This window comes from Hemiscyllium ocellatum, chromosome 12 (genome assembly GCF_020745735.1).
Source record: "Hemiscyllium ocellatum isolate sHemOce1 chromosome 12, sHemOce1.pat.X.cur, whole genome shotgun sequence".
NCBI lineage: Eukaryota > Metazoa > Chordata > Chondrichthyes > Orectolobiformes > Hemiscylliidae > Hemiscyllium > Hemiscyllium ocellatum.
In genome coordinates this window covers 101,833,187-101,851,810 of record NC_083412.1, presented here as the reverse complement: position 1 = coordinate 101,851,810, position 18,624 = coordinate 101,833,187, and the positions used below count along the sequence as shown (strand labels likewise).

At 43.9% G+C, this 18,624-nt stretch overlaps 1 protein-coding gene across 2 annotated transcripts in view; it reads right to left on the bottom strand.

The window, feature by feature from the left end:
- Positions 1-18,624, bottom strand: part of slc37a1 (solute carrier family 37 member 1) — a 109,937-nt gene that overhangs the window by 77,881 nt on the left and 13,432 nt on the right. Inside the window, exons 3-5 of one of the 2 annotated variants that reach the window (XM_060833886.1) lie at positions 13,505-13,586; positions 7,883-8,012; positions 3,119-3,197 (exon numbers count right to left, since the gene is read on the bottom strand). In XM_060833886.1, coding sequence (XP_060689869.1) covers positions 3,119-3,197; positions 7,883-8,012; positions 13,505-13,586 — 291 coding nt within the window. Of the gene's footprint in view, positions 1-3,118; positions 3,198-7,882; positions 8,013-8,553; positions 8,619-13,504; positions 13,587-18,624 lie in introns of those variants that run through there. The other variant, XM_060833887.1, reaches the window with a different exon arrangement.

Below are 18,624 nucleotides of genomic sequence, written 5' to 3'. Positions count from 1 at the left end.
AATCAGAGGGGGTGGGGCTTGGGAGGAAGGTATTTTGGAAGGCGATAGGTAGATGAAGGTGGGGCATCAATGTGGATTTCACCAGTTTCCTCATCCCCCCTCTCCTCACCTTATCCCAGGTCCAATCCTGTTACTCGGCATCGCCGTCTTGAACTGTTCGACCTGTTTATCTTCCTTCCTACTTATCCACTCCACCCTCCACTCCAATCTATCACCATCATCCCCCACCTTCATTTACCTATCGCCTTCCCAGCTACCTTCCTCCCCAGCCCCACCCCATCCTACTTATCTCTCAGCCCCTTCCCCCCCATTCCTGATGAAGAGCTTATGCCCGAAATGTCAACTCTCCTGCTCCTCGGATGCTGCCTGACCGGCTGTGCTTTTCTAGCAGCACTCTTTTTGACTCTGATCCCCAGCATCTGCAGTCCTCACTTTCTCCTAGTTGTCTACTACAGTCCCCCAAATAATGAGAGGGAGATAGAGGAACACACATATGGACACATTGCTGCCTGTAGGAGTAAGAGGGCAATAATAACAGGAGACTTTAACTATCCTCAATATCAACTGGGTTACAAACAATATAAGGGGCACTGAGGATGAAACATTCATATACTACGCTCAGGAAATGTTTTTAAAACAATATACGACAAGCCCCAAAGAGATGAGATGCAACTCTGATTTAGTTCGGAGGCAGGAAGATAGACAAGTGGGTAAAATGACAATGTGCACTGCTGCCTCACAGCACCAGGGTCCCCGGTTCGATTCCAGGCTCAGGCGACTGTCCATGTGGAGTTTGCACATTCTCCCCGTGTCTGTGTGGGTTTCCTCCAGGTGCTCCAGTTTCCTCCCACAGTCCAAAGATGTGCAGGTTAGGTGAATTGGCCATGCTAAATTGTCCATAGTGTTAGGTGCATTAGTTAGAGGGAAAAGGGGTTTGGGTGGGTTGCTCTTTGGAGGGTCGGTGTGGACTTGTTGGGCCGAAGGGCCTGTTTCCACACTGTAGGGAATCTAATCTAATCTAAGAGTGACCATATCAGGGATAGCCACCTCAATTCAATGAGGTTTAATATCATTATGGAAAAGGACAGAGCTAAATCAGGAGGAAAGATTTTACACTTGTGGCGGGGGAGGGGGGTGGGGGTGGAATTTTCCAAAACTAAGAAGTGATTTGGCAGAGATGAATGGGACAGGATTGCTAATGGATAACTCAGTGCTAAACCAATGGGAGGTGCTACAAAATTAGATAAAATCTGATAACTGTGAGGTAAACAGTAAAAGGGAAACACAATAAATGAGAATATTCTGAAGGATAGATGAAGTGAGAGATCTTGGTGTGCAAGTGTACAGCTCCTCTAAAGATAGCCATCCAGGTAGATAATGTTATAAAGAAGGCAAATGAAATGGTCTGCTTCATTGGCAGAGATACAGAAAACAGAAGTAGGGATATAAAGGTGACACTGTACAAGACATTAGGGAGGCCACAGCTGGAGTATTGTGTGTGGGTCTGGTCACCACATTACAGGAAGGATGGAATTACTCTGGAGATTTACTGGAATGTTGCCAGGGCTGGAGAATTGTAGCTACAGGGAGAGAATGGAGAGGTTGGAGCTATTTTTCTCGGAACAGAGAAAGCTGAGGGGTGACATGATTGAGGGATACAACATTGCGAGGGGTAGAAATAGAGTAGACCAGAGTAACTGTTTCCCTTGGCAGAGAATTCAAAAACCAGAATCACAGATTCAATCGAAGTGGCAGAAGGATTAGAGCACACATGAGGAAAATGCTTTCACACAGAGGGTGGTGAGTGTTTGGAATTCGCTGCATGGAAGACTAACACAAGGGCATTACCTCCAGATGGAAACTGACACGGTGGGGGAGGGGGGGCATTGGCTGCAGGTTGAGACTGATGTGGAGGAGAGGAGGAACATCTACAAATGTGAGAAGATGGGTTCCAGATCCATCCTTCGCTGCCTGGCTTCTTGGAAGGTTGTGGAATAGACCACTGCAGACATTGAGAACCCAATGTAGAATCAAAGAAAGGAACAAAGATGATTAGGGGTTTAGATAGGGTAGATACTAAGAACCTTTTACCGCTAATGGAGTCAGGTGTTACTAGGGGACATAGCTTTAAATTAAGGGGTGGTAGGTATAGGACAGATGTTAGGGGTAGATTCTTCACACAGCGGGTTGTGAGTTCATGGAATGCCCTGCCCGTATCAGTGGTGAACTCTCCTTCTTTATGGTCATTTAAGCGGGCATTGGATAGGCATTTGGAAGTTATTGGGCTAGTATAGGTTAGGTAGGATTCGGTCGGCGCAACATCGAGGGCCGAAGGGCCTGTACTGCGCTGTATCCTTCTATGTTCTATGTTCTATAAAACAGAAGGAACACATTTGCTTTCTATCAACGGTGTGCAACAGCAACTCGCCTGTTCATGCTGTTCACCAGGTCAAGGATACACCGGTGAACTGCCCTGATTGCATACGGAGCTTCTGTATTTTAGTTTAATTAAAGTTTGGATATGCTCCAGGACCATCAAAGCCTGGCGGGTAGAATTTGGAGTTTGATCTTCTAATCCAGAGGTAGGGACACTACCTGCACCACAAAATTATTCCTACATTGAACACACATAATGACACTAGAATTCAAGTCTAAGTGTCTTTTAAAATTCAGTATTTGGTTCCAATGCAAGTCTCTCAGTTAGTTTGTTATTAAAAGGAGATAAAGAGAGATTTCTGAAACACTTAGTTAGGGGGTGGGGCGATACATGTAATGTTGCATTCTGTGAATAATTCTAGCATTAGTCAAGATTAGCATCTGATTTGCCATTCCACCACCTTGCTTCAGAATGAGGTCACCTCAGCTTGGCCCACTCCAATGCTTTTCCTCATAGCCCTGCACTTTTTAAAAATTTTCACATAATTATCCAACCCCAACTGGCTTCCATTGAACCTGGCTCCATTATGTTGTCAGATGGTGCATTCATGTCCTGTACTACTTGTCCAAAAAACTGGAAACTGCTGCTGGCAAACAGTGGCTATATTCTCAACATTAAACATGCAATTTCTGCTTTATCGCGTCTTATTCACTACTGTGTAAAGAATTCTAAAGCTCTTACCTGACATACATTCCAACAGCATACGCACACAGGAATGAGTAATCCAGGGCTCCCAGTAGCTGCTTGTAGTTACTTTTATCTACAGTCCAGTTTAACAACAGATATAACAATTACAATTCAAACCAGGAACAATAAAATCACAGAATAACTTGGCAAAGTTTTAAATAAGAAATTGTGCCATTCATCTATATGGACGGGATTGATATGGACTTCACTAATGCGTTCGACAAGGTTCCCCAGGGGAGACTGGTTAGCAAGGTTAACTTACACGGAATACAGGGAGAACTTGCCATTTGGATACAGAGGGTGGTGATGGAGGGATGTTTTTCAGACTGTTTTTCAGGATTGGTGCTGGGTCCACTGCTTTTTGTCATTTATGTAAATGATTTGGATATGAACATAGGAGGTATAGTTAGTAATTTGCTGATGGCATCAAAATTGGAAGTGCAGTGGACAGCGAGGAAGATTACCTCAGAATACAATGGGATTTTGATCAGATGGGCCAATGGGCTGAGGAATTTAATTCACATAAATGTGAGGAGCTGCATCTTCTTGAATGGCAAATCACAGCAGGACTTATACACTTAACGGTAAGGTCCTGGGGAGTGCTGCTGAACAAAGAGACCTTGGAGTGCAAGTTCATAGCTCCTTGAAAGTGGAGTTGCAGGTGGATAGGATAGTGAAGAAGGTGTTTGGTATGCTTTCCTTTATTGGTCAGAGCATTGAATTTAGGAGTTGGGAGGTCATGTAGTGGCTGTACAGGACATTGATTAGGCCACTTTTGAAGTGCATAATGCAATTCTGATCTCCCTGCTATAGCAAGGATGGGGTGAAACTTGAAAGTTTTTGGAAACGATGTACAAGGATATTGTCAGGGTTAGAGGGTTTGAGCACTAGGGAAAGGCTGAACAGACTGGGGCTATTTTCCCTGGAGGGTCAGAGGTTGAGGGGTGATCTTATAGAGGTTTATAAAAGTGTGAGGGACATGGATAGGATAAATAGGCAAAGTCTTTTCCCTGGGTTGGGAGCGTCAAAATCTAGAGGGCATAGGTTTACGTTGAGGGGAAAGATTTAAAAGGGACCCAAGGGGCAACTTTCTCACGCAGAGGGTGTAAGGAATGAGCTGCCAGAGGATGTGGTGAAGGCTGGAACATTTAAAAGGTATCTGGATGGAAATATGAACGGAAGAGTTTAGAGGGATATGGGCCAAATGCTGGCAAATGGGACTAGATTTCTCAAGGATATCTGGTAAGCATGGATGAGTTGGACCGAAGGGTCTGTTTCCGTGCTGTACAGCTCTTTGACTCGATTCTCCCAAAGGTCTTTAGTCAAGAGGTCAGCCAGTCAACCAGCTGCTAACTTCACACCAGTAGTGAGTGACATCACTCCCCATAGCTATTTACCACCTTCCTGTACTATCAGTAAAACAGCAACTATGGCAAATATGTTTGACAGTCAAACCATTGAAACCAACATTCCATCAGGGAATATTTCTGTTTGAGAAATATCGCTTAAAGATTTGTGATCTTTTCACATGGTTCCCTATCATGAGATTTTGCTTATATTGAAAGTTGTGCTTTGTGGATCGATTATTATCTTACATGAGGAGCATGCAAGAACTCTGCTCCAATAAATAATCAGCATTTACTTTTGTTTCCAAAACCTGGGGTCACAGATTCAAGCTAACTAATATAAGGATTAAAGGGGACATGAGGAAAACCCATTTTTACACAGAGGGTGGTGAGTGTCTGGAATTCGTTGCCTGAGTTGGTGCTGGACGCAGACACCGAAACTCTTGTAAACATTCCTGGGTCTGCACCTTACGTTGCAGGACTGTGGGTGGTGTACTGGAAGGTGGGTTAGCAAAGGCATCTGGGTGTCCTTGGGTCACATGGATGAGAGAGGCTGAATGGGCCCCTTCTGTGCTGTATCATTTCTGTAGTTTCTAATTTACGTTCTTAACTGGCTTGGTGTCATCAACTCATTTAGCAATCATCCTTTGGCCTTTGCACCATTCCACTGATATAAATTGGCCGCTACCTCTGGAGTGCTGTGAAACCGTTTTAACTGTCATAGGCGCTGGAGTATGGTGACTTGAACACTTTAAAGATACAAGTGACAATAAATTACTGTTCTATTATTCTATAAACTGAAAATAACTGAGATGCCAACAGTGAGCTTTTTGACATTCCGCTGGTCACAGCTTTACACAGCTCCATGATGGTGTTGAGAGCTAATCCACTGCAGGTGGACTGCAGCAGTTCAAGAAGGCAGCTCACCCCCACCTTCCCAAAGGGCAACTAGGGCTGGGCAATAAATGCTGGCACAGCAGTCACACCTACTTTCCACAAATTAATAAATAAAAAAAACAACTAAGACCCAGTTAAAAAGTGATGCCAAAAACCAACAATAGTCAATCTATTCTCCAGGTTCTCGCTCAGGTGAAGGGGAGTTGGTGGTAGATTGATAGTGTGGAGTAGTAATTCAGAACCTTAGGCTAATGCCCTGAGGAACCAGGTACAAATCCCTCCACGGCCGGCAGTGAAAGTTAAATTCAATAAAACAAATTTCTGGAATAAAATGCTTGCCTGATAGTGACCATCGCTGCCTCAATTGTGAAAACCCATCTGGTTTACTATTGTCTTTTCGAGAACCACATCCCATGAATAAATACAAAATACATCTTTGATGCAAATTCTACACACTAACTGTATGAAGAATTTCTCCTGCGCTCTTTTCTAACTCTCTTTAATCATGAATCTCTGGCCCCTTGCTTTATACCTCTTAATTCCTGAAAACAATTTGTTTCTACCTCTCTGGCGCAATAACAAATTGTGTTATTTCTGTGATCTGCATGGTTTTTAAGAAAAAGTGAAGTTCTACTTTGGTTATATTTCCTCGTAGCAGGCAGTGTCCCAGTGATTCTGTGCTGTTCCCTCCTGAAATCTTCAAATTCTTCGCAAGTATAAACTCCAATACTCCACAGCACCATTACTGAGAGCACAGAGTCACAGAGATGTACAGAGGTCCAACCTGTCCATGCCGACCAGATATCCCAACCCAATCTAGACCCACCTGCCAGCACCCGGCCCATATCCCTCCAAACCCTTCCTATTCATATACCCATCCAAATGCCTTTTAAATGTTGCAATTGTACCAGCCTCCACCACATCCTCTGGCAGCTCATTCCATACACGTACCACCCTCTGAGCGAAAAGGTTGCCCCTTAGGTCTCTCTTATATCTTTCCCCCTCATCCTAAACCTATGCCCTCCAGTTCTGGTCTCCCCGACCCCAGGGAAAAGATTTTGTCTATTTATCCTATCCATGCCCCTCATAATTTTGTAAACCTCTATAAGGTCACCCCTCAGCCTCCGGCGGTCCAGGGAAAACAGCCCCAGCCAGTTCAGCCTCTCCCTGTAGCTCAAATCCTCCAACCCTGGCAACATTCTTGTAAAGTTTTTCTGAACACTTTCAAGTTTCACAACATCTTTCCAACAGGAAAGAGACCAGAATTGCACACAATATAATAACAGTGGCCTAAGCAATGTCCTGTACAGCCGCAACATGACCTCCCAACTCCTGTACCCAATACTCTGACCAATAAAGGAAAGCATACCAAATGCCTTCTTCACTATCCTATCTACCTGCGAATCCACTTTCAAGGAGCTATGAACCTGCACTCCAAGATCTCTTTGTTCAGTAACACTCTCTAGGACCTTCCCATTAAGTGTATAAGTCCTGCTAAGATTTGCTTTCCCAAAATGCAGCACCTCGCATTTATCTGAATTAAACTCCATCTGCCACTTCTCAGCCTATTGGCCCATCTGGTCTATATCCTGTTGTAATCTGCGGTAACCTTCTTCCCTGTCCACTACACCTCCAATTTTGGTGTCAACTGCAAACTTACTCACTGTACCTCTTATGCTTGCATCCAAAACATTTATATAAATGATGAAAAGTAGAGGACCCAGCACCGATCCTTGTGGCACTCCACTGGGCACAGGCCTCCAGTCTGAAAAACAACCCTCCACCACCACCCTCTGTCTTCTACCTTTGAGCCAGTTCTGTATCCAAATGGCTAGTTCTCCCTGTATTCCATGAGATCTAACCTTGTTAATCATTCTCCCATGGGGAACCTTGTCGAACGCCTTACTGAAGTCCATATAGATCCCAGCTACCGCTCTGCTCTCGTCAATCCTCTTTGTTATTTCTTCAAAAAAACTCAATCAAGTTTGTGAGACATGATTTCCATGCATAAAGCCATGTTGACTATCCCTAATCAGCCTTTGCCTTTCCAAATACATATACATCCTGTCCCTCAGGATTCCCTCCAACAACTTGCCCACCACCAACATCAGGCTCACTGGTCTATAGTTCCCTGGCTTGTCCTTACCACCCTTCTTAAACAGTGGCAACACATTAGCCAACCTCCAGTCTTCCGGCACCTCACCTGTGACTATCGATGATACAAATATCTCAGTAAGAGGCCCAGCAATCACTTCTCTAGCTTCCCAGAGTTCTAGGGTACATCTGTTCAGGTCCTGGGGATTTATACACCTTTATGCATTTCAAGACATCCAGCACTTCCTCCTCTGTAATACGGATATTTTGCAAGATGATAAAATACATAGGCCATTATACCCTTGGACTTTAATGCCCTGTGAACCTGTCTACGGATCCCTCTGCCCTTCCTTCCACACAGCTGTATTACATTATATTAGGTCATTTTATTTTACAAGGCAGTTCCAGGGGAATCGCTCACCAAAAGGCTCCCAGCTGCACCAAGTGTCATTGGAGAAGGTATTTCTCAGTAGTTTAGCCTGAATCAAATGTTCTTTATAGCTGTACAGTTCAACTTCATTGGCTAACGAACAATTCATGTGCAGGGCACTCTGTGAAGAAACACATCGGAGATTAGAGTCAGAGCTCACTGCACAGTGGATTAATGTTGGTGCACAGTGCATTAAGGACAGAGGACAATTCAATCATTCCTATTGCCAAGCACAACCATAGCAGCCCAGTTTAAGTTTTCCTGAGCTCCTCTTATAGAGTGTAAGCGCCAGTCATTTAGAAAGAATTACATCTAACAACTGGGAAAATCTCAGAGACTGGGGAGAGAGAATTGATATAAAGTCAACCAATGGTTAAACCAAATCAAGACTGATATAACAACAATGTTGTAAACGTCAATGGGTGAAGGAATAGTGATATGGCTCCAAGATAGAATAAACTATGCTCCAGAGGGGAATTTGCAGATAGTGACGTCCCTGTGCATCTGCCACCTCTGTCCCACTGGGTTTGGAAAGTGTTGTCGAAGGAGCCTTGATGAATTGCTTCAGTGCATTTTATAGATTTGTGGACTTGTTTAGCCCTGTCTATCACTTGCATTCCTAACAGTGTAAGCAGTAAGTAATGTGGGTGTGCCACATCTACCTTGTTGGACCAGTTGTGCTCAGAAGTGTTGATGTGTGGGAGATGACGTATTGTTCAATCAACTCAGCAGGTCAGGCAGTGGAGGGAACCAGTGTTAATGTGTCACCAAGCTGAGGGATTATTGGTTTTGATGAAACAACATCAGCCTGAAATATTATCTCTGATTCTGTTGTTGCTGTGGTGGTGGAGGAAGTGAATACTTGTGGTTGTGGCGTGAATCAAGTTGGCTGCTTTATCCTGGATGGTGTCAAGCTTCTCGAGTGTTGTTGGAGTTGCCCCCAACTAGGCAAGTGGGGAGTATTCCATCAAACTCCTGGTTTGTACCTTGTAGACTTGTGGAGAGGCTTTGGGGCATCAGGTGGTGAGTCACCCCCTGCATCAATCCTAGTCTCTGACTTGCTCTTGTAGCCACAGTATTATTATGGCGAGGCCAGTTGAGTTTTGGTCAATGGTAATCTAAGAATGTTGATAATATAGGATTTATGACGGTAATGCCATAGAATGTCAAGGAATGATGGTTAGATTGCCTCTTTTTGGTGATGGTCATTGGCTGGCACTTGTTACTTGCCACTTGTCAGCTTAAGCCTGGACATTGTCCAGATCTTGCTGCAATTGAAGATGGACTGTATCTCAGGAGTCGGGAATGGTGCTGAACTTTGTGCAATTTGCAGATTGCAAACATCCTGACTCCTGACCTTATGATGAGAAAAGGTCATTGATGAGGCAGCTGAAGATGGGTGGACCTAGGACACTACCCTGAGGAACTTCTGCAGAGATGTCTTGCAGCTGAGATGAATGATCTCCAATAAACATAACAAACTTTCTATGTGTCAGGTATGACTCCAGCCAGCAGGGAGATTTACTCCTGATACCTGTTGATGCCAGTTTTGCCCGGGCTCCTTGATGCCACACTCAGTCAGATGTGGACTTGATGTCTAGAGCTGTCACTCTCCCCTCCCCTCTGGGATTCAGCTCTTTTGTCCATGTTTGACCCAAGGCTGTAATGAGGTCAGGAGCTGTGTGGCCCAAGCTGGGTGTCACTGAGCAGGTTATTGCTGAGCAGGTGTTGCTTGATAGAACGTTGATGACACCTTCTATCACCTTACTGATGGTCGAGAGTAGACTGATGGGGTGGTAACTGACCAGGTTGGATTTGTCCTGCTTTTTGTGTACATGACATATTTCCACAATGTCGGCAAGATATCAGTGTTGTAACTTTACTGGGAGAGGTTGGCTAGGGGAGCACAATGTTGTCAGGGCCGGTATCCTTTGCAGTATCCGGAGCCTTCAACTGTTCCTTGCTATCACGTGGAGTGAATCGAATTGGCTGAAGACTGGTATCTGTGATACTAGGGACCATTAGAAAAGGCCAAGATCAATCATCCTCTCAGCACTTCTGACTAAACATTTCTGTGAGTACTTCAGCCTTACAATGATGTGATGGGGTCTTCCAACACTGAAGATGGGAGTATTTATTTAGCCACCTCCTCCAGTGAATTATTTACTGCGGCTGTGTACTCACGTCAGCAGCCGGTAATACACAGCTACAGTTGCAGAAGAGCTTTGAATCAACCCCGATAGACAAGCGGTTCGAGCTGGGACTGGGACCCGGAGCGGAGGACATTCCGACTCTCCAGCATCATGAGGTGGGTAGAGGTGCAGCGGCCAGGCGGATACAGTGGCGACAATATGAGGGAACCGAGTCAGTGAAGATGGCAGTGGCAGAGTGGCAGGAGGTAGCCCGATGGGAGGCTTCATCCTCGCCTCTTCATTCTCTTTGGGAGACATGGAATGTTCCGGAATGGCCGCCTGCCATGGGAGGCTGGAGCCACACAAAGAGCAACGTGGAGTTATCTACAGCCGCCCCGGCCCATGAATTATCCTCCATCCATGAATTGCAGCTGGTACATCCAGGGGGACGATGGAAATTCTTTCCGGATTTTTGGGCAGCACCGGGGCTCAGTGGTTAGCACAGCTGCCTCACAGCGCCAGGGACCCAGCCTTGGGTGACTGTCTGTGTGGAGTTTGCACATTCTCCCAGTGTCTGTGTGGGTTTCCTCTGGGTGCTCCGGTTTCCACCCACAATCCAAAGATGTGCGGGTTAGGTGGATTGGCCATGCTAAATTGCCCATAGTGTCAGGGGTGAATATACGAAAGGGGAATGGGTCTGGGTGAGTTACTCTTCGGAGGGTCAGTGTGGACTTGTTGGGCCGAATGGCCTGTTTCCATACTGTATGGAATCTAATCTATCTAATCATTTAATTGTTCACTACTATTCAAAACTGGATGTGGAAGGACTGCAGAACTTTTGAGATGATCTGTTGGTCATGGATTTGCTTAGCCCTGTCTATCATTTGTATTCCTAACAGAGTAAGCAGCAAGTAACGTGGGTGTGCCATGTCTACTTTGTTGGACCAGTTACTTCTGCTCAGAAGTGTTGATGTGTGGGTGACGTATTGTTCAATCAACTCAGCAGGTCAGGCAATGGAGGGAACCAGTGTTAATATGCCACCAAACTGAGAGATTATCAGTTTTGACGAAGGGCCAACATCAGCCTGAAATATTATCTCAGATTCTTTCTTCACAGACACTGCCTGACCTGCTCTGTATTTCCAGTATTTTCTGCTTTTATTTCAGATTTCCAGCCTCTCTAGGATTTTGTTTTCATGCTTCAGTAAAGTTTTGCTTCAGCATTTTCTGTCATTTTTCTTTCTTGTCCAGCTCCCTGACTGGAATCCTTTCCATTGCATCCAGGATGGACATTCCTAAGGTTTTGTTTGTCCTGAAAAGCTGGCCATCTTCAAAGATCTGGATGGATGTCAGATGCTGAAGGAACAAAGTTGACCAAGTTCATGAAGAGGAAGGAAAGAGATCTTTGGTTGCCTTTGCCTCAATGAAGCATCTGATTGGAGAAGAGGATTGATGAGTAGTTCTAGTCTCTCAGATAAAATCAAGGTCTTCACTGTGTGTCCAGGTCTGTGGTCTTTTTGTCCCTCTTCTCCTTGCATATAGTTTGTTAGGGACAAGATTGATATGAATGCATAAATGTAAAAAGGAAACAAAAAAAGTTAGAATCCAGCGCTCAGTCTCGGGACTCTTCAAGTGTAAAAAGCAAGGATACTAGAGAGATATTAATAACTTTGATAGATACTATAGAGTTAGCTGGTTATAGAGTTACATGGTTATAAACTTGGCTGGTTATAGAGTTAGCTGGTTATAGAATTGGCAGGTTATGGAAATATAGCAACGTTGAGCCTGCTCGGCCATTCGATATAATTATGGCTAATTCCCGATTCAATACCCTGTTCCCTGCTTTAGCCCTGCTTTGTCCCTTTAGTCCAAAAAGTATATCAACATCTGTCTTGAAAGTCTTCAAACCTTTGGCCTCGATAGTTTCCTGTGGCAGATGTGTTGTGATATGTTGCAAGTGCAGAATGTGGGAGTTGCCGGACACCGAGTTGATCCACAGTTCACAAACTGTAGCAATTTCGCATCAGAATTCCATGGCTGGAGTCTGAACTGTAGGCACTACTCCACATCAGAGAGGGATAAATTTAACAGAATATTTTCCTGCAGGAAGCAGTCACATCACCTCAGATAATACAAACATGGTCTGTGATCAAAGGTAGGGTGTGAGATTGTACATGAGGCAGGTAGGGGGACCCACTGGGTAGCAGCACTTGAGAAGCCCCTGTCCTGCAATCACCAACAGTTACAAGGTTCTTATACACTTTGGAGATGAGAGAGAGGCCTGCAGAATGAGATGAGCGAACTGATCTGTTGTGCAAGGAAAATGAAAAGCAGTAGGTGGCAATGAGTGAGCAAGAGTTCCGAAGGCTGTGTTGCCTGTCCAGTGCCAGGGTTAAGGACATCTCCTTGGGATTGGAGAAGATCGTGAAGTGGGAGGGGAGGGATCATGTTCTCATCACCCACATTGGGATCAATGGCATTGATGGGACTGGAAAGTGTTTCTGCTGAAAGATTTGGAACACTTTGGAACTAAACGAAAAGGTAGAATGTCCAATCTCTGGATTGCTGTACCCTGCAGCACACTCTGAGCTGTACCCTGCAGCACACCCTGAGCTGTACCCTGCAGCACACCCTGAGCTGTGCCCTGCAGCACACCCTGAGCTGTGCCCTGCAGCACACCCTGACCTGTGCCCTGCAGCACACCCTGACCTGTACCCTGCAGCACACCCTGACCTGTACCCTGCAGCACACCCTGACCTGTGCCCCGCAGCACACCCTGACCTGTACCCTGCAGCACACCCTGACCTGTGCCCCGCAGCACACCCTGAGCTGTGATACATCGACTTGAATATACTGTATAGTTTAAGGAAACCATGCTGTGCCTTAGGGGGCAGCAGGTGAGTGAACAAATTGAATAGCTTTGAAAGAGAAGGCGGGGGATCATGGACCAGTTGCCTGTTAATCTTGTAAGATTTAGGGATTTTATGACAGAAATTTATGTTCAGTGCTAGTCCACATTTGCAGTTGTGGGTTAAAGTGAGCAATTGAGAATGCGACGCTTACTTTACCAAAGTCAAGCCATTTTGACAATGGGAAGCAATTTGCTTTCCACCCAACACTGTCAGTGTCCTGCCTGTTCATTTGGAATTCTGGTATGTGCTGACTCCTAGTTTGAAATTAAAAATTCAGAGGATGAACAGGACAATGATACAGGTACCATCCTGCCATGAATCCCATGACAGCTACTGCAGGCTGGCCTCCCCAGTACACCAATCCCTTTTGATGGTTGTGTCAAAATGTCAGGGCTTTGAAGTCTGAAAGCAGCAGTTTCAATATTTAAACCAAAACAAGCACATTTTTCATTATATATTTTACTCAGTTGAATTTACAAAGTTTACAGACTGGTAGTCCCAAATGTGCAACAATTTTAGAAGCAAATGATCCAACTTTTATCATGCTCCAAAATTAAAGAGGTTCTCACCTTGACAATGCTGATTGGTTTCCGAGACAGATGATAAGCCGTGTACAGCAAGAAGGTCAGAATCAGTGTAAACGTTCTGTAGCTGAAAAAAATAAGGTCTGGAGTTGGTACCAACTTTTAGTTCCAAACATTTCTCTCCTTCCTTCAGACAGCAGTCAGTATGCGCAGCATTTATTCCTGATCATCTCAATAACAGGCATTAACATGCCACAGCATTACACCTTTCTGCATAGATGTCTACACCACACTCTTGTACAACTATATTAATGCAGCAACACAGTCCAAGGTGTTTCACAGGAGCACAGAAATCAAAATCTGACACCCTGATTATTCACCATCATTCACGACTGGACATGGCAGGATTGCACAGCTTAGATCTGAGATGATGGCTGTGGCATTGTTTAGCTCTCTATCACTTGTTGCTGATGTTGTTTGGCAAGCAAGTAATCCTGTCTGTGGTTTCATCTGGTTGACACCTCACCTTTAGCTATACCAACTGCTGCTTCTGGCATGCACGCTTCCCTAATTTCTCAACTTCTCCTCATTGGAAAGCCCACCATCCTAGTCAGAAACCTGACAAATTCCCATTGCGCTAAATCCATACCAGCTGTCCCTAGTAGCCACACACACACAGGTGACAAGGATCACAAATTTGGCTGGTACACCATAACGATCACAGGACAAACCAAACAGAGGACAGCCAGAGAATTTCTAGAAGCATGGCACTCATCCATGGACTCCATTAACAAGCACATAGATCTTGGCCCAATATACTGACCACCACAATGAACAACCGGAACAGGCAACTGGAAGCAGCAGGAACGGAACCAAATAAATTCCAGAAAACACAGTACAGCAGCATTTCACAGGAGGCTCCAAAGTACTGACAATGTCACCTAGACAGGGGACAAAATGTCTGCAAATCAACTTCACAGCTCAGTGAACATACCCATAACTACGACCCTTCTCACAACTTATATTCCAACCCAGTTTTGTGTCAAATCAGGAAGGGAGCTGTCGAAAGATATATCTTTGAGATTGAAAATCAGAGAATTATGGAAAACTATGCAGAACTTGCACTTTATTTACAGAAACTCTTATGACAATTAGATACTCTAGCCATATTTTCCAGAGAGTCTCTATGGGATTCACATGGTCACCCAATCAAAGAACATGAACTCAAGCAACTTAGCAAGGACAGATATACTGACACTTTCAATTTGATTCAAGATGAGGGATGATAGCAGTGCAGAATGGAGCTTTCCTGTTTCAAGGGTACATGATGGTATTCAGCATTCCTGGGTCAGATGAAACAATTTGTGACAGCAACAAGCCCTTGACAATCCCAAACATATACCATGTTCCAGCTGCAGACCCATGCACCTCTGGTGTGATTGACAATTCCTGGTATTTTAGAAACTGTCTTTGCTGTTGGTCCATTCCTACTGGGAACGGGATTCAAACCATTCCCTCACAGCCATGCTATGTTTTTCATTCCAGATCATTATTCAGTTAATTATTTGTGAGAAACGAAGCTCACTATTCAATAATTTCAGTCCGAGTCAAATTCTGAAGAAGTCTTTATTCATACGGTCTTGCAAGCCGGGTGACCATAAAGGAGGCACACCAGATCAGGAGGTAACATTACAATTTATACAGTTCAGTTGAGTCTCCTGGTCCTCCCCTCTTACTTCTGCTAATCTAATTGGCTTACCACATCTGTCTGTGGGGTGCAACCCCCCCCCCCCCCCCCCCCCCCCCGGTGTCGACCACCTCCCTTTTCAGTTAGTTATTTCTTGGAATATACCCTCAGGATTCCACCTTGCGATTTTTGCAGAAGCAAGATGCAGCTACTTGTAACTGCCTGCAAGTATATCTAGCTTAACATACCCCCCCCCCATGACTCAGCCTTGTGATTTTGCAGAAACAACAAACTTCGCAAGCGCTTCTTACATATTCTAACTACCTTCAAGATCATCAAAGACTGTCCCTCAATTAGGAGATAAGATGTCCTCAGGATCAATAATTTCTGACCTGTATACTCATGTAACTGAATAGGCTGAATTTTGACCCATAAAAATCTTATGGCAAGTGGCCCAGTATGTCCAGGTGCTGGGCTCTGGAGTGCAGGACTTGCTTCTTTTTCTTCTCTGTGGCATTGTTAGGGCTTAGCACCGAATACAGAGTGTGGACAGTGACATATATTATGAAGATATTACAGAATACAAAATATATACATTCCGATGAATAAGAAAAATTCCAAGGAGCAGACCCATCATCTGTAGTTAACTAGAAATGTTAAAAGATAGTATTAAATCAAAAGGCATATAGCTGTGCAAAGATAGAAGGCAGCTCAGAAAATTGAACAGGGTATTAAAATAGCAAAAAAATTCATAAGGAAAAATGAGATGAAAATTAGCATGTGAGAGAAAGTAGCCAAAAACATAAGAACAGATACAGTAGTTTCTATAATTATTTTTAAAAGGCAAAGTGAGCATTGGTTCTATAGAAAATGAGCTTGGATAATTAATAATGAAAAATAAAGAGATGGCAGATAAATTAAACAGATCATTTGTATCAGTCTTAACCACAGGTGCAGTGATAAATCAGGAAGTGGAAGGATGGAACTCAGGAAAATCACATCCACCAGAGAAATGGGACTGAGTAAACTGATGGAGCTGTGGCCTGCCAATGTACCTGGGTCCTGCTGGACTTCAAACCATAGCTAATGAAATTGTTCATATGTTGGTTCTTATTTTCCCAAATTCCTTTGACTTAGTATGGTTCCATTAGATTCAAAAATAGAAGATATAACATTTTCATTCAAAAAAGGAGGGGGAAATTAATTGCTAATTAGTTTAACATGTCATATATGTTGGATATGTTAGCATTTGGATAAGTTCAAGGTAATTGGGCTGAGTCAACGTGGTTTTGTGAAAGGAATATCAGGTTTGACCAACCTACTGGAGTTCTTTGAGGAAGGAACTCATGCTGTGTGTAAAGGGAAACTTGGATGGCTGGGGGAAGTAATAAAATCTCAAAATATTTTGTGGATAAGTCTCAAAATGTATTGTGGATAACAGAATTTCAGTGTAATGGAAGCATTTTGGCATGGATTGGTGAGGGTCTTAGAGGAAGTGGCAGCTGAGATAGTGGACCCAAAGTGATAATATTCCAAAATTACCTGGCCCATACTTTCTGGAGTTTGGAAGAGTGAGAGGAGATCTAATGAGGTATATAAGATAATAAAGAGGAGTTACAAGTAAACATTGAGTGGATGTTTATCCTTGTGGGGTAACTGAGAATGAGCAGTCACAGTGTTAGGATAAGGGGAGCAGATTTAAAACAGAGATGAGGTTGTGAATCTGTGGAATTCAGTACACCAGAGGACAGTGGATGCTGGGACATTGAGTAAATTTAATTAGGAAATGAACAGATTTTTAATTAGCAATGGACTGCAGGGTTATGGAGTATGGCTGGGAAAGTGGAGTTGAGGCAAATATGACACCAGCCATGATTGTAATGGAAACAAATTGCTGGAGAAACTCAGTAGGTCAACCGGCATCTGTGGAGAGAAAGCAGAGATAACATCTCAAATTCAATGACCTTTCTTCAGAACAGTTTATTTAAGGCAGGATATAAATGGGTCGGAAGGAGTTGAGAGCAGGTTTACCAGATTAACACCTGGAATAAAAAGGTTGCCTTAATGAGGAAAGGATAAACAGGCTAGGCCTGCATCTACTGGAGTTGGAAGAGTGAGGAATGAATCGATGGAAACATACAACATTCTGATAGGTCTTCACTGGGTATAAGGCAAACTTTGCAGGATTTATACAGTTATGGTAGGTCTCTGGGGAATGTTGCCAAACAAAAAGACCTAGGGGTGCAGAAGCATGGTTTCTAGAAAGTGGAATTACAGGTAGACAGGGTAGTGAAGAAGGCATTTGATATGCTTGACTTGATTGGTCAACGCATTGAGTCTGAGAGTTTGGACGTCACGTTGTAGCTGTACAGGACATCGGCCAGGCCACTTTTAAAATACCACGTTCAATTCTGCTCTCCCTGCTATAGGAAAGATGTGTTAAACTTGAAAGAGTTCAGAAAAGATTTACAAGAATATTGCTGGAATTGGAATGTTTGAGTTATAGGAAGAGGCTGAATAAGATGGGGCTTTTTCCCTGGAGCATCGGAGGCTGAGGCGGTGACCTTACAGAGATTTATAAAATCATGAGGGGGTGGTAAGGGTAAATATTCAAAGTCTTTTCCCCAGGGTAGAGGAGTCCAAAACTAGAGGGCATAGATTTAAGGTGATTGGAGAAAGATAAAAGGGATCTAAGGGACAATGTTTTCATACAGAGGGTGTGCTTATATGGAATGAGGATTGAGTGTCTTTGGAACTCTCTTCCTGAAAAGTGAAGGAAACAGAGCCCGGAATATTGTCAAGGCTCAGAGTATGGGTAAATGGAGCTGAGCCTATGAAAAGATCAGCCATGATCTTATTGAATGGCAGAACAGGCTCGATGGGCCGGATGGCCTACTCCTGCTCCTGGTTCTTATGTTCTTAAGACATTCGCTGAGGTAGCCTCAACTGCTTCATTGGACAAAGAATTCCAGAGATTCACGATCCTTTAGGTGAAGAAGTTTGTCCTCAATGCAGTCCTAATTATTAGGTAAGGAATCAGTTACTGCACTAAGGAGAAATGATATGTTGGAAGGGGCATCAAATGGAGCTTTGTTGATTAAGTTTAGGAATAAAAAAGGGACAACCACATTGCTAGGCCTTTCTTGTAGACCCTCAGAGAGTTGATGGGAAGTGGAGGAACACATTTGTGAAACTTCTCAGAGGTGTGTAAAATAATAACAAAAGGGAAACTCTACTTGGTGATCTCAACTTTCCCAACACTAACTGGGATAGACACAGAGTTAGGGATTTGGATGGAGTGGATTTCTTGAAACGTGTGCAGGAGGATGTTTTAGGCCAACATGGGGGAGAGCAGATCTGGACCTAACTCGTGAGGAGTGAAGCCAGACAAGTGGTTGAGGTGGTGGTGGAGGAGCACTTTAGTGATAGCGATCACAACATGGTGCAATTTAAACTTATTACAGAGAAAGAAAGAGAC